This window comes from Ovis canadensis, chromosome 1 (genome assembly GCF_042477335.2).
Source record: "Ovis canadensis isolate MfBH-ARS-UI-01 breed Bighorn chromosome 1, ARS-UI_OviCan_v2, whole genome shotgun sequence".
Taxonomy (NCBI): domain Eukaryota; kingdom Metazoa; phylum Chordata; class Mammalia; order Artiodactyla; family Bovidae; genus Ovis; species Ovis canadensis.
Window position 1 is genome coordinate 276,541,960 of NC_091245.1, and position 14,099 is coordinate 276,556,058.

At 44.4% G+C, this 14,099-nt stretch overlaps 1 protein-coding gene and 1 long non-coding RNA gene across 4 annotated transcripts in view; one reads left to right on the forward strand and one right to left on the reverse strand.

Moving 5' to 3' along the window:
- The window catches only part of ANKRD28 (ankyrin repeat domain 28), a 213,084-nt gene extending 209,280 nt beyond the window's left edge, over positions 1-3,804 (reverse strand). The window contains exon 1 of one of the 3 annotated variants that reach the window (XM_069568331.1): positions 3,394-3,804. In XM_069568331.1, the coding sequence (XP_069424432.1) occupies positions 3,394-3,420 (27 nt within the window). In that variant the 5' untranslated portion in view covers positions 3,421-3,804. The remainder of the gene's footprint in view (positions 1-3,393) is intronic. The other 2 variants (XM_069568377.1, XM_069568341.1) reach the window with 2 other exon arrangements.
- A 76-nt stretch (positions 3,805-3,880) lies between these two features.
- On the forward strand, positions 3,881-13,381 carry LOC138428210 (uncharacterized). Its single transcript, XR_011252345.1, has 3 exons — positions 3,881-4,427; positions 4,852-4,946; positions 13,213-13,381. It is a non-coding gene; the product is annotated as an uncharacterized lncRNA (long non-coding RNA).
- Positions 13,382-14,099: the final 718 nt, after the last annotated feature.

Below are 14,099 nucleotides of genomic sequence, written 5' to 3' on the forward strand. Positions count from 1 at the left end.
GTTGGTGATGGACAGGGAGGCCTGGTATACAGCGGTTCATTGGGTTGCAAAGAGTCGGACACGACTGAGCAACTGAACTGAAAAGTTGGAAAATAAATAAATTTTAAATGCAACCATGCAAGGAGAAAAAAACTTGACAGTGACACCTGTTGAATAAAACCCTGCAATTGTTACAGATTCATGCTGTATAAACACATCAAAGTGGGAAAAAAGTCTAGGGGAAAATTCATGTTTCCACTACTACAAACAGCAGACATTCCTTTTATTTCATTTACAGTTATTTTCACCTACAAATAAAAAATAGTACAGTAATAACTCTTTACCCCCATATTGGGGTTGGCACAAAATGGGGGAGAGCTGTCTCATTCACTGATTGGATAGGAAAACAAACTACTGTGTTTACTCACTGATTCTATGTTTAAACCAACTATAACCCCCCTGACACTTATGTGCACAAAGAGAAACAACCCCTACCTATGTTTAGTTTCTATGTAACAGACTGTAACAATGGAAAAAAGCAAAATACAGTGTAAATATGGAAATAACAGAGAAAAGCTCAAGTGAAAATGTGGACTGAGTAAAATGGTGTCAAGCACCTTCGAGCTTTACAATTCTGTGTATTTAAACGGATCTCCTCCTTTCCTCCAAGTAAAATAATTCATCTAGCTGAATGGCCTGTTCGTAGATGGAAAAGGTTAAAATGGTATTTGCAGGCTTCCCTGGGGGCTCAGTTGTAAAGAATTTACCTGCCAAAGCAGGAGACAGGCGTTCAATCTCTGATCTGGGAAGATCCAAAATGCCTAGGATCAACTAGGCCCGTGGGCCACAATTATTGAGCCTGTACTCTACAGTTTGGGAGCTGCAGTCACTGAAGCCTGTGCTCTAGAGTCTGTGCTCCACAGCAAGAGAAACCACTGCAATGAAAAGCCTGTGCACTCTCTATCGGGGCTCAGTGGTCAAGAATTTGCAAGCCAATGCAGGGGACTCAAGAGATGAGGTTCCACTCCTGGGTGGGAAAGATCCTCCGGAGAAGGAAATGGCAACTCACTCAGGTATTCCTGCCTGAAAAATTCCATGGACAGAGGAACCTGGTGGGCAACAGTACATGGGGGCTGCAAAGAGTTGGACAGGACTAAGCACGCACCCGCTCACTTAAAGCCCGTGCAGCAACGAAGACACCCAGCACCGCCAAAAATGAGTAAAATTATTTTTTTTAAATATATTTGCATTCCATTTCATTTTTACCATTACTTTCAATAGCTAATAAAATATCAACATATAAGATGACTTCTAAAGTGGCTATTCCCTTTTAACCAGGCAAAAACAAACTCACTTTTAGAAGTCTTCCAAAAGACAGACCAAATGAGCCAACTGCTAGTAGTTTAGAGGTAAACCCTAACACTCTTTCCCCCATCTGAGCCATGCCACTTCATTAACTCACCCAAATATCTTCAAGTTTACAGGTGACATTTTACATATCATCCTTAGTTCAGTTCAGTCACTCAGTCATATCCAAGTCTTTGCGACCCCATGGACTGCAGCACGCCAGGCCTCTCTCCATCACCAACTCCCAGAGCTTACTCAAACTCATGTCCATTGAGTCGGTGATACCATCCAACCATCTCATCCTCTGTTATCCCCTTCTCCTTCCGCCTTCAATCTTTCCCAGTATCAGGCTCTATTCAAATGCAAAATCTTTATCATCCTTACCATGGACATTATATCTAAAACTGGAGTAGCATCACAATTGCTTCATAACTGCAGTTCCTAAATACACAAAGGTGCCACTAGGTTTTATGTGCAACTGAAACTACAACCCTGTTTCTGTAAAATGAGATGCTCTCTTTCCTAAAAGTTAACCAAGTTTCTAATGCACACAATGATCCAAATAACTTTCTTCAAAAGTGTAGGACTAAAAACAAAAACTGTTACCTCAACTGTAAGTTATGGAAACACAACGCGCCACTGGATCAGTAAAGATTAGTGGAGTACCTAGATCAGAGTTTCACACCATTAAAAGCATAACGTGAATGAACTGTACAGTAATTAGCATGAATTGGTTTATGCTTTACCTGTTATTCTTTAATAGTGCCACCCCATAGAACTTTCTGATATCATCTGTGCTGTGCAATACCACAGTCAAGAGCCGCACAGGGTATGCGACAGTTGAAATGTGGCTAGCAGGAATGAAGAACCGAATTTATTTTATTTAAAATTAGAGTTAATTTAAGTTGCCACATGTGGCTACTGGCTTTCATGTTGGACAATGCGGTTCAATGATTTGAAATACAATGTATAAACTTGACTAAATGCTACAGTTTTTCAAAGTATCAAGTCTTGATGACCTTAACACCAACTAAAACCTTCCTGTTATCAAATGATACATACACAAGTTCAACCATCGGCCTCCACAGAAAAGTCACTAATGACATGACACTACTTAGATTCAAACTTTAAGGTACAATATTTGCTAAGAGACAATATTGAAAAATACATCTCAAGATTCCCCCCCCCCCCGTTTTTCAAAAGGGTATTTCACTTCTCAAACAGTTTCCCAATGCATCCAACTACCTTCCCTTTAAATCTGCTCAATACCTTCTGTTCAGAAAAACAAATGGCAAAAAAACAAATTCTCAGGAAGAATAAGCCTACTGTGACTCGGTGTATTTCACACGTTCATTTCCTTTTTCCTTCAGAGGAGATTTCAAATGTTTGCATTTGCCTAGTCTTGCTACCCATCATTCAACGTTTTAAGGTAGACAAATCATTCCGATATAGTGGCGATTTCGTCCCTAGACACAAAAGTATCTCCTCCATCAAAGAGAGTCACGATTCTTTCCCGCACTTCAGGTGTTCGTGAACCCGCTCTTCCTGAGTCAAGAAAAGTAACCAAAATGGTGCACAAAACGTCAGAAGAAAACGAGTCTGGGGACTTGCACGGTGAATAACTTAGTCCTCGAGCGAAAAAAAAAAAACAAACCAACCTCCTTTGACCCGGAGAGGCGGCCTCCAACTTACCCGGCGACGCCAACAGGCGGACAAGGTCGTGACCCGCGGTCCCGGCCGCGGGCGGCGCCCGGCCCGGGCGGCGGGAAGCCACCTGTTAGGCCCGGGCCTCACTCACCTGGAGGAGCGGAGGCGCGGACCCGGACGCGGGCGCCCGGCGCGAGCGCGGACCCGCCCCTCAGGCGGCGGCGGCGGCGGCGGCCGGAGGCGGCGGCACGTGGGCTTCCCCGGGCCGGGCGGCTCTGACAGGCGGACCCCGCGACCCCCGGGGCGCCCCCGCCGGCCTCGCGCCGCCCAGCCCAGCGGGCGCCCCGCGGCCCGCCCCGCCGGCGCCCCCGCCCCGCAGCCTTTCCCGCACACGCCCGGAGCCCGCCGCCCCTCGCCTACCTGGTCGCGGAGTTTGAGGAACGCCATGGCGGTCGCCGCCGCCCGGCCGGCGCTGCCGCCTCAGGAGCCTCTCCAGCGCCCGGAGCCGGCAGGTCGGCGGCCGTGCGCCGAGGAGTCCGCGGGTAGGGGGGCGGCGCCGCCTCCCCGCCTCCAGCCGCCGCCGCCGCCGCCGCCGAGAGGTGAGGAACCGGAGGGTCCCGCCTCCTCGGCGAGGACTCCCCGCCCTCTTGCTTCCTTTCTTCCTCTACCCCGTCCGCCGCCTCCTCAGCCGCCGCCGCCTCACGCCCCCTTTCCCCGACACAGCCGAGCGGCCCCCGCGGCCCCGCCGCTCCAGCCTGCGGCCGCCGCGGCATCCAAACTCCACTCCACAATATTACCACCACCGCCCGCCGCGATTGGCGGCCGCGCGGGGGAGAGGCCAGAGTAAGCCGGGCGCCCATTGGCCACGCCGCCGCGCTCGCCCGGGGCCCCGCCTCCCGGACGGGGCGGGGCCGGGCAGGAAGCGGCGAGGGTGGGCGCGGAGCCGCGAGCGCCGGGCGGGGGGCGGGTGTGAGGGAGAGGCGCGCGGAGCCGGGGGAGGGGCGGCCAGGTGCCGGGGCGCGCGCCCGGGGCGCGGGGGGCGGAGCCCGGCCGGGGGTGCGGGTCCCGGCTCCGTCAGTGACTGCCCGCCGGCTCGCGCGGGAGGGGAGCCGGGCAGACGCCCGCCCCCTTCAAAGCCTGAGGAGGCTGCGGGGACCGGGTGAGGGGCTGGAAAGGGCGTGAGGGGTGGGGGGCGCTCGGGCCCTGCCGCCTTCCCGGGAGCGGCGAGGGCACGGGGGCCAAGCCGACTCTCACGTCTGGGCTTCCTCGGGGTGCACAAAACCCGAGGGAGCGGGCTGAGACGTGGTCCCCGGGAGGCGGCTGTCCCCCCTCGGGTGGCCGCGCGGGAGGGCAGAGGCCGGAGGGGAAGGGGCCGAGCCAAGTGGCCGAGTCTGACACGTCGAAGGAGAAGGAGCTCTCTTCTCTCCGACCCTTGGCCCTCCGCACCTGAGGAGGTTAGAAAAGGGGGGCGTCCGGGGATGGCTGCCCTCCCCCGGGGGGCGCAGCACCCGTGGGCGGGGGAGGGGACGACGACGCCGGCCTTCTGGGCGGAACGGCAGCATCTCTGCAGCCAAACTGGCTGTGGACGCCCGAGTCTTTCTCTCTGCCCCACAGTTCCAATCCGAAGCAAGGCGATGATGGTTCTCTCCCCCCAAAGCCTCCTGCCTGGCTTGCATTTTTTTTTTTTTCCGCCCTCTTTCTTCTTTCTCATCTGAAGGGTTTTGCCTCCCACTCGAGAGAAATCAATTAAAAAAAAGAGAGAGAGAGATGTGCTGGATGCATCCTTGGATGGAGGAGGAGAGGAATGACTCCCTCACCCTGCTATACACGCCCCCACGCCACCCCACAGCTCTGAAACGGCTTTTCTTTCTTCGGCAGCCGCACTCTGTTGCCATTCCAGGCTTGTGTGGGAGAAGACTGCTGTGCGCCTGTGTCTGTCCGCCCGGGCGACTCCAGCCCTCGGTTAATGAAAGGTACAGATGGTTAGAACACAAATGTGTGACGTCAGGCTTGGTTTTAGAAAGTTCTCTGTTCCCTGCATCAATTGTGTCTCTTGGGACAGACTTATTTAGAGGATCGATTTTGGTCTAATGGCAAGCAGGAAAAAAGGGAACCTATGCCAAGAATGTCAGTGTCTTGTAGTTCTACGCTTATTACAAAAAAGCTTCTTTTAGCCCCATAAAAAAGGAAAGTATCAGAGTGCAAAACGAAAAGCACCGCTGATTGATAGCCTGATCCTTCCAGTATTTTTTGACATACCAAAAGTTCGATTCTGTACAGTTTCTTGTCTAATGACATTTCTCATCATAAATTATATTTCCTACGTAAAATGAAGAGATTTGCGCAACTGCGAGGTAACACTCATGATGAAACCGAACAGCTCTTGCTTTGCATCCTCAGTACCTCTCGCCCCTTCATCAACTCCTGCATGTTAAATAGGGATACTGTTTGCCACCCAGTCTCTCCTTTCAGTTCAGTGAAGGTAAAGGAGTTAACACTGTGAAAACACTTGAGTTCAAAACAGAGATGCCGTGGTAATATTACTGGAGTACTTCTGATCACAAGTTGCCGGTATAAACAGTTACCCATGTGCTGTGTCCACTACAGAGTTCCTAGTCCAGGAATGTAAGAATTTACTCTCATTCATACACAAGCCTATTAAGCCCTCTGGATGTCTAGCCAGGAATTATTAATACGTCACCCTATCCCAGCAACCCACTCCCAATAACCTCTTCTAAGTTTAAGTTCTAGAATTGAAAAGCACAACAGGAACTTGATTAGGAACAAGGCAAAGATTCACTTTTGGGAAAACAAATGCCTTTGAGAATGTGAACAAATATCATGGGCCAAAGATGCATTTTAATAGATTTTAGGCTTGAGCTAGTGAAACTTTTCAGGGCTCTTCTGAAGTTTTCTAAGTAATAATAGTTGATGAAAGTATTTTATAAGTCACCATCCCCGACACCCTTGCAAATAGAAGGCTCCAAACTCTCCTGATAGATAATGTTTAATATCCAGGTCAGATCTAACCCTCCTCCACCCTAACCACCATTTAATTTATGTCTTAATTTCACCATTTGTAAAAACTAAGCATAACATTATCTGGCCTACACATCTCATACAACCAAATAAGATAATGATATGAAAGGCTGTAGGAACTCTGCAGAACCGTTCAAATATAATGTTATTGTAGCAACTACATTTCCATTATCAGAACAGAGGGTAACAGTCATTCTGAAAAATAGGAATAAGAAATCTATGTAATTTAGCAATAGGATTAAATAAGGGTTATATTCAAATTCTGACAATAATTTTTATCTCTTTATTATAAGATTATTCCAGCCTATATATATATAAATATTTGAATATTAAATCTATAGTATTGAAAAGTCTTCTGTAATTAAAGCTGATGAGGCCAAGAGCTAGAATGGTATCAGTAACCTCTCTCCAGCTCTTGTCACCCCATCCTTTTCTAGCTGTCACTTTCATTCTCCTTTACTGCACCCAGCCTCTGAACTCACATCTTAAGTACTCTGCCGTCTATTTCCTTTTCAAAAGGAAACCTCAAATTTTAAAAGTATCAAGAAATAACTAATAAGTTAGGCTAGACTCCTGTGCCCATGCTTCAGCCAATTACTACAACAAGCAGGATCTGAGAACTGACAATAGCAGGATCTGAGAATTGATGATAGCTTCCATACAGTTATTCAGTTGCTCAGTTGTGACCAACTCTTTGCAACCCCATGGATTGTAGCACACCAGGCTTCCCTGTCCTTCACCGTCTCCCAGAGTTTGCTGAAATTCATGTTCATTGAGTCGGTAATGCCACCCAACCATCTCATCCTTTGTCATGCCCTTCTCTTGCCTTCAATCTTTCCCACCATAAGGATCTTTTCCAGTGAATTGGCTCTTCCTGTCAGGTGGCCAAACTATTGGAGCTTCAGCTTCAGCATCAATCCTTCCAATGAATATTCAGGATTGATTTCCTTTAGGATTAACCGGTTGGATCTCCTTGCAGTCCAAGGGACTCAAGAGTTTTCTCCAACACCACAGTTCAAAGCATCATTTCTTTGGTGCTCAGCCTTGTTTATGGTCCAACTTTCACATCCATACATGACTACTGGAAAAACCACAGCTTTGACTGTACGGACCTTTGTTGGCAAAGTAACTTCTCTGTTTTTTAATATGCTGTCTAGATTTGTCATAGCTTTTCTTCCAAGAAGCAAGTGTCTCCTAATTTCATGGCTGTAGTCATGGTTTGGAGCCCAAGAAAATCAAGTCTGTCACTGTTTCCAATGTTTCCCATCTATTTGTCATGAAGTGATGGGACCCGATGCCATGATTTTAGGTTTTTGAATGCTGAGTTTTAAGCCAGTTTTTTCACTCTCCTCTTTCACTTTCATCTAGAGGCTCTTTAGTTCCTCTTTGCTTTCTGTGGTATCATCTGCATATGTGAGGTTATTGATATTTCTCCAGGAAATCTTGATTCCAGCTTGTGTTTCATCCAGCCCAGCGTTTTGCATGATGTACTCTGCATATAAGTTAAATAAGCAAGGTAACAATATACAGCCTTGATGGACTCCTTTCCCAATTTGGAACCAGTCCGTTGTTCATGTCCAGTTCTAACTGTTGCTTCTTGACTTACATGCAGATTTTGCAGGAGGCATGTAAGATAGTCTGGTATTCCCATCTCTTTAAGGATTTCCCACAGTTTGTTGTGATCCACACAGTGAAAGGCTTTGGTGTAGTCAATGAAGTAGAGGTAGTTGTTTTTCTGGAACTCGCGTGCTTTTTTGATGATCCAGTGGATGTTGGCAATTTGATCTCTGGTTCCTCTGCCTTTTCTAAAACCAGCTAGTACATCTGGAAGTTCACAGTTCACGTACTGTTGAAGCCTGGCTTGGAGAATCTTGAGCATTACTTTGCTACCATGTAAGATGAGTGTAATTGAGCGGTAGTTTGAGCATTCTTTGGCTTTGCCTTTCTTCGGGATTGGAATGAAAACTGACCTTTTCCAGTCCTGTGGCCACTGCTGAAATTTCCAAATTTGCTGGCATATTGAGTACAGCACTTTCACAACATCACCTTTTAGGATTTGAAATAGCTCAACTGGAATTCCATCACCTCTACTACCTTTGTTCGTAGTGATGCTTTCTAAGGCCCACTTGACTTCACATTCCAGGATGTCTGGCTCTAGGTGAGAGATCACACCATCATGGTTATCTGGCTCATTTGTATAGTTCTTTTGTGTATTTTTGCCACCTTTTCTTAGTATCTTCTGCTTCTGTTAGGTCCATACCGTTTCTGTCCTTTATTGTGCCCATCTTTGCATGAAATATTTCCTTGTACCTATAATTTTCTTGACGAGATCTCTAGTCTTTCCCATTCTGTTGTTTTCCTCTATTTCTTTACATTGATCACTGAGGAAGGCTTTCTTATCTCTCCTTGCTATTCTTTGGAACTCTGCATTCATATGGGTATACCTTACCTTTTCTCCTTTGCCTTTAGCTTCTTTTCTTTTCTCAGCTATTTGTGAGGCCTCCTCAGACAGCCATTTTGCCTTTTTGCATTTCTTTTTCTTGGTGATGCTCTTGATCACTGCCTCTTTTACAATGCTACAAACCTCCGCCCATAGATCTTCAGACACTCTGTCTATTAGATCTAATCCCTTGAATCTATTTGTCTCTTCCACTGAATAATCATTAAGGGATTTGATAGGTCATACCTGAAAGGCCTTGTGATTTTCCCTACTTTGTTAAATTTAAGCCTGAATTTGGCAATAAGGAGTTCATGATCTGAGCCACAGTCAGCTCCTGGTCTTGTTTTTGTTGACTGTATAGAGCTTCTCCATCTTTGGCTGCAAAGAATAGAATCAATCTGATTTCAGTATTGACCATCCAGTGACCATGTGTAGAGCTGTCTCTTTTGTTCTTTGAAGAGGGTGTTTGCGATGACCAGTGCATTCTCTTGGCAAAACTCTGCTAGCCTGTGCTGTGCTTCATTTTGTACTCCAGGGCCAAACTTGCCTGTTACTCCAGGTATCTCTTGACTTCCTACTTTTGCATTCCAGTCCCCTATGATGAAAAGGATATCTTTTTTGAGTGTTAGTTCTAGAAGGTCTTGTAGGTCTTCATAGAACTGTTCAACTTCAGCTTCTTCAGCATTACTGGTTGGGGTGTAGACTTGGATTGCTGTAATAGTGAATGGTTTGCCTTAGAAACAAACAGATCATTCTGTCATTTTTGAGACTGCATCCAAGTACTGCATTTCAGACTCTTGTTGACTGTGAGGGCTACTCCATTTCTTCTAAGGGATTCTTTCCCACAGTAGTAGATATAATGGTCATCTGAGTTAAATTCACCCATTCCTGTCCATTTTTGTTCACTGATTCCTAATATGTCAATGTTCACTCTTGGTCACCTATTTGGCCACTTCCAATTTGCCTTGATTCATGGACCTAATATTCTGGGTTCATATGCAGTATTGTTCTTTGCAGCATCGGACTTTACTTCCATCACCAGTCACATCCACACCTGGGTGTTGTTTCTGCTTTGACTTAGCCTCTTCATTCCTTCTAGAGCTATTTCTCCACTCTTCTGCAGTAGCACATTGGGCACCTACCGGCTTAAGGATTTTATCTTTCAGTGTCATATCTTTTTGAGTTTTCATATTGTTTATGGGCTTCTCAAGGCAAGAATACTGAAGTGGTTTGCCATTCCCATCTCCAGTGGACCACATCCAGAATTCATGTCTAAAATGATGGAAGGAAAGATATCATGTAGCTGTGACCACCTGGGTAATAACTGTGAGCTAGGCAACCACACTCAAGTTGCTTGCTGTGCTACAGTGTGGTGGGTATTTACCAGCACTTTACATGGGTTATGTCCTTTAAATTTTTCAGTAACCTTTTAGGGTTGGGAAACTGGGGCCCAAAGATAGATGTGCCCTTAGTAGGGCCTGAATATACAAGGACCTGGAAAGCCAAAAGCTTCCTAGTTTATGTTGTAGGAGATAGACAACTACTGATAACTTTTGAGCAGATAATCCTTATATGATAAAATGATTTTTAAGATGAACCTGAAATATATGGAAAATGCATAAAAGAAATTGCCAAAGCAGCAAAGGTATGTTCAGGGACCTAGAGCATAGAATTGGAAGACCTCATATACATATGAAAGTGTTTCTGGAGATGAGGAAATAAAGTATGAAGGAGAAGCAGTCTCCATAGCAATAATGTGTGAGAATTTGTCAGACTTAATGAGAAATGAGTTATCAGATCAAAGGAAGATGCTTAGGCTCAAGTGGCAATTTTTTTTTTTTTAATTGAGACCCATGCATAAGAGTGAAATTAGAGAATACCAAAGACTTGGTGTTTCTTACCAAGTAAGAAACGTTCAAAGATACCACTGAGAAAAGTGAACTTATTTAAAAGGAATGACAGCCATCCCGTTAGCAAATTTATTAGCAACAATTGGCTACAGAAGACATTGAAAATATCTGCAGTGTATTGAGAGTCCATAACTGAGAAGCTAGAACTTCATTCCTAGCTAAATCATTTTTCTCAAGAGGAAGAACAGAATAAACACATTTTTAAATTTAGGACTTACAGATGGTCATTGAAAAAAATACAAAAGAATACACTCCAACATGAAAAAAGCTGAACCCCAAAGGAATGAGTGAGTGAGTGGGAGAAGGAAGAATAAACAAATAAATCACTGGATATCTTGGTTAATCCAAATCAACAGTATTTTTTTTTTAAAGACTAGTATTTGGGGATTTTAAAACCCTGTGAAATTAAGTTATTAGCCCTTCAAAATGTGACGAAAAAAAGTCTCACTGTGCGACTGTCTGACTCTTTGTGATCCCATGTACTGTAACCAGCCTGGCTCCTTTGTCCATGGAATTCTCCAAGCAAGAACACTGGAGTGGGTTGCCATTCCCTTCTCCAGGAGATCTTCCCAACCCAGGGATCGAACCTGGGTCTCCTGTGTTGCAAGCAGATTCTTTCCCAACTGAACCACTAGGGAAGCCAAAATGCTGTAGATGCTGGCAGAAAGGACTTCTGAGTTAAGCATGACTTTTTTTTATTCAGAAGGAGTGAGGTAGTTTTAAATTTGACAAGCTACTACATTAGTAAAAGTTTTTTGTTTCAAACAAAAAAATCCAAGCAAGAGTTTCTTAAATTGACCTTCTGCGGCTCCCAGAGTCACTGAGAGAGCTGAAAAAAACAAGCTTGGGCTGAGCTTCTAGAAAAAGTGCTCTAAACCGTGTGATAGAGCTAGTGTGATAAAGATACTGCTGCTGTTCCCAATAAGCACCAAATGTTAGCTCAACCTCTCTTTATCTGCTCCCACCATCAGCATCAATGCCAGTTCTGTGTCAGAAACTTAGTCTTGCAGCCACGGCCACCTCCACAAACTGGATGTTGGCCTCTTCCTACACAAGGACAGTGGGAGCCACATGCAGAGCTTATATCCTAACACCCTCACGTTTCCACTTGTGCTTCTGGTTAGCAGGGCCAGTGGTATAGGCCTACATCCTAGCTGCAAGGGAGGCAGGGAATTGGAGTTCTCAATTTTATAGTGGGGAATAGGTATCTATAACCAGGGAATCATCCCAAATATAAAAGTCTTTTTAAAAGGTTATGGCAGCCTTGAATATGACAGGATCCGCTAGTGATATACTTACTAAACCTAGAAGGAGATTCACCAAAATAAGAGAAATAGAATGTGTACCTTCTAAACCTATAGAGAGAGAAAAATAAAATGACCTAGAGAAAAGTCCAGGTTAGCAGACAAGAAAGAAAAAAAAGCAAACTAAAGTTATGATAAATAGGAAACTCCAATTAGATTGTAGAAAGAAGTCCAAGTATATTCAGTTCAGTTCAGTTCAGTCACTCAGTCTTGTCTGACTCTTTGCGACCCCATGAATTGCAGCAGGCCAGGCCTCCCTGTCCATCAGCAACTCCCAGAGTTCACCCAAACTCGTGTCCATCGAGTCGGTGATATTATTAATCACAAAAAATATATATGGTTTAGGCCTGTCTTTTAAAAAGTAACAACACCAAAAAGAAAAAGTTGCTCAGTTGTGTCCAACTCTTTGCAACCCCGTGGACTATAACTCACCAGGCTTCTCTGTCCATGGGATTTTCCAGACAGGAATACTGAAGTGGATTGCCATTCCCTTCTGCAGGGGATCTTCCTGACCCAGGGATCAAACCCAGGTCTTCTGCATTGCAGGCAGTTTCTTTACCATCTGTGCCAATTGGATCCCCAAAAGCAACAATAACACAACAAATCATTCAGACTGGATTTTTAAAGAAACCCAACTATATGCTGTTTGCAAGATACATGGTTAGAACATAGAAGAAGTGTGAGGAAAGGCGACTAAAGAAAACTATATACCGAGAAAATACTAACCAAAAAATTGTTCCTCTAGTAACATTAATACCAGATGTAATTTAAGCAAGAAGGATTAATTGAGATAAAGATGTGATTTGTAGGAATCATAAAAGGAACTATCCCCCATGATATATTCATAAACTTGCATGCACTTAACTACATAAAGCAAAATTTAATGGGACTCCATAGAGAAATTGGCAGATGTACCATTTAAAAACTAATAGACAAGCAGACAAAACATTAAAATATAATTAAATCAATAAGCTTCATACCATGTGAGATACCAATCTACAGGAAAAAAATAGTTCATGCTACTCTCCAGACACTAAATACAGCCATTTTACATGTAGACTTTACCAACATATAGGAAAAAATGCCTTTTGTTTATTATGTTTCACAAAGAAAGAAACTGAAAACCAAGTAAAACCAAGACTGGTGATGACCAAGTGCTGGTCAGTCATCTTGTCTTCCAAACCAACCCTGGACCTGTCCAGTTCTTTGGCAAGAGCAATTATTTCAACAACAGGGCCCTTGGAACCATTTCACTGAGTCAAAAGCTCTTCTGAGGGGGTCTCTGCTTAACTGCTTTAATTATTTCTGCTGGTAATTGCTCCACTGTGGTTGAAATACATGGAAAATGCATATAATAGACTGCCTGAGGTAAAAATATACAGTTGTATACAGAGTTTGATATAAACTCTGAAAAACCAAGCCAAAAAAAAAATTGTTTGAGCTCTGAAAGGAAATATTTGTTGTTTAGTCACCTGGTCATATCTGACTTTGTGTGACCCCATGAACTGTAGCCCACCAGGCTCTTCTGTCCATTGGATTTCCCCAGGCAAGAATACTGGAGTATGTTGCCATTTCTTCTTCAGGGGATCTTCCTGACCCAGGGATCAAGCCTGCATTTCCTGCATTGTCAGGGGGTTTCTTTACCACTGAGCCACCAGGGAAGACCATACAAGAAAATAGACTGCAACATTAAATAAAGTTTTGAGTGAAAGAAATATGAATCCTTTTTTTCTATTTTTCTGTATTGTGCATATTTTATTTGGTGAGAATTGTTTGAGTAGTTTACAGATGTATTGGCGCTTCATGATTTCATTACTTCGTTGGAATAAAAAAAGGCTTGAGATGTAGAAAATGGCAAAAAGAAAATGTGACTGTATCGATAAGCACATTAAATGTGATCGGACTGAACACCCTACTGAAAAGGCAGATTTTATCAGGCTGAATAAAACACCAAGATCTGACTCTGTGTCACAGGTCAGCAAGAGACACACTGAAATTCAAGGATATAAGTAGGTAGAAAGTAAAGGATGGAGAAGATACAACGTGTGAAAAACAGACACAGGGGAATGTAAATGGGCGCAGCCACCACAAAACCAACAGGGAGGTTCCTTAGGAAGCTGAAGATAGAATTGCGGTATCATCAGCAATCCCACTCCTGGATGTATATCCAGACAAAATAGTCATTCAAAAAGATACATGCACCCCTATGTTCACAGAAGCACTATTCACAACAGCCAAGACATGGAAGCAATCTAAATGTCCATCAACAGGTGAATGGATAAAGAAGATGTCGTGCATATATACAATGGAATACTGCTCAGCCATAAAAACAAACAAACAAAAAGAATGAGTAATACCATCTGCAGTAACATGGATAGGCGATGGTGCCCCACTCCAGTACTCTTGCCTAGAAAATCCCATGGATGGAGGAGC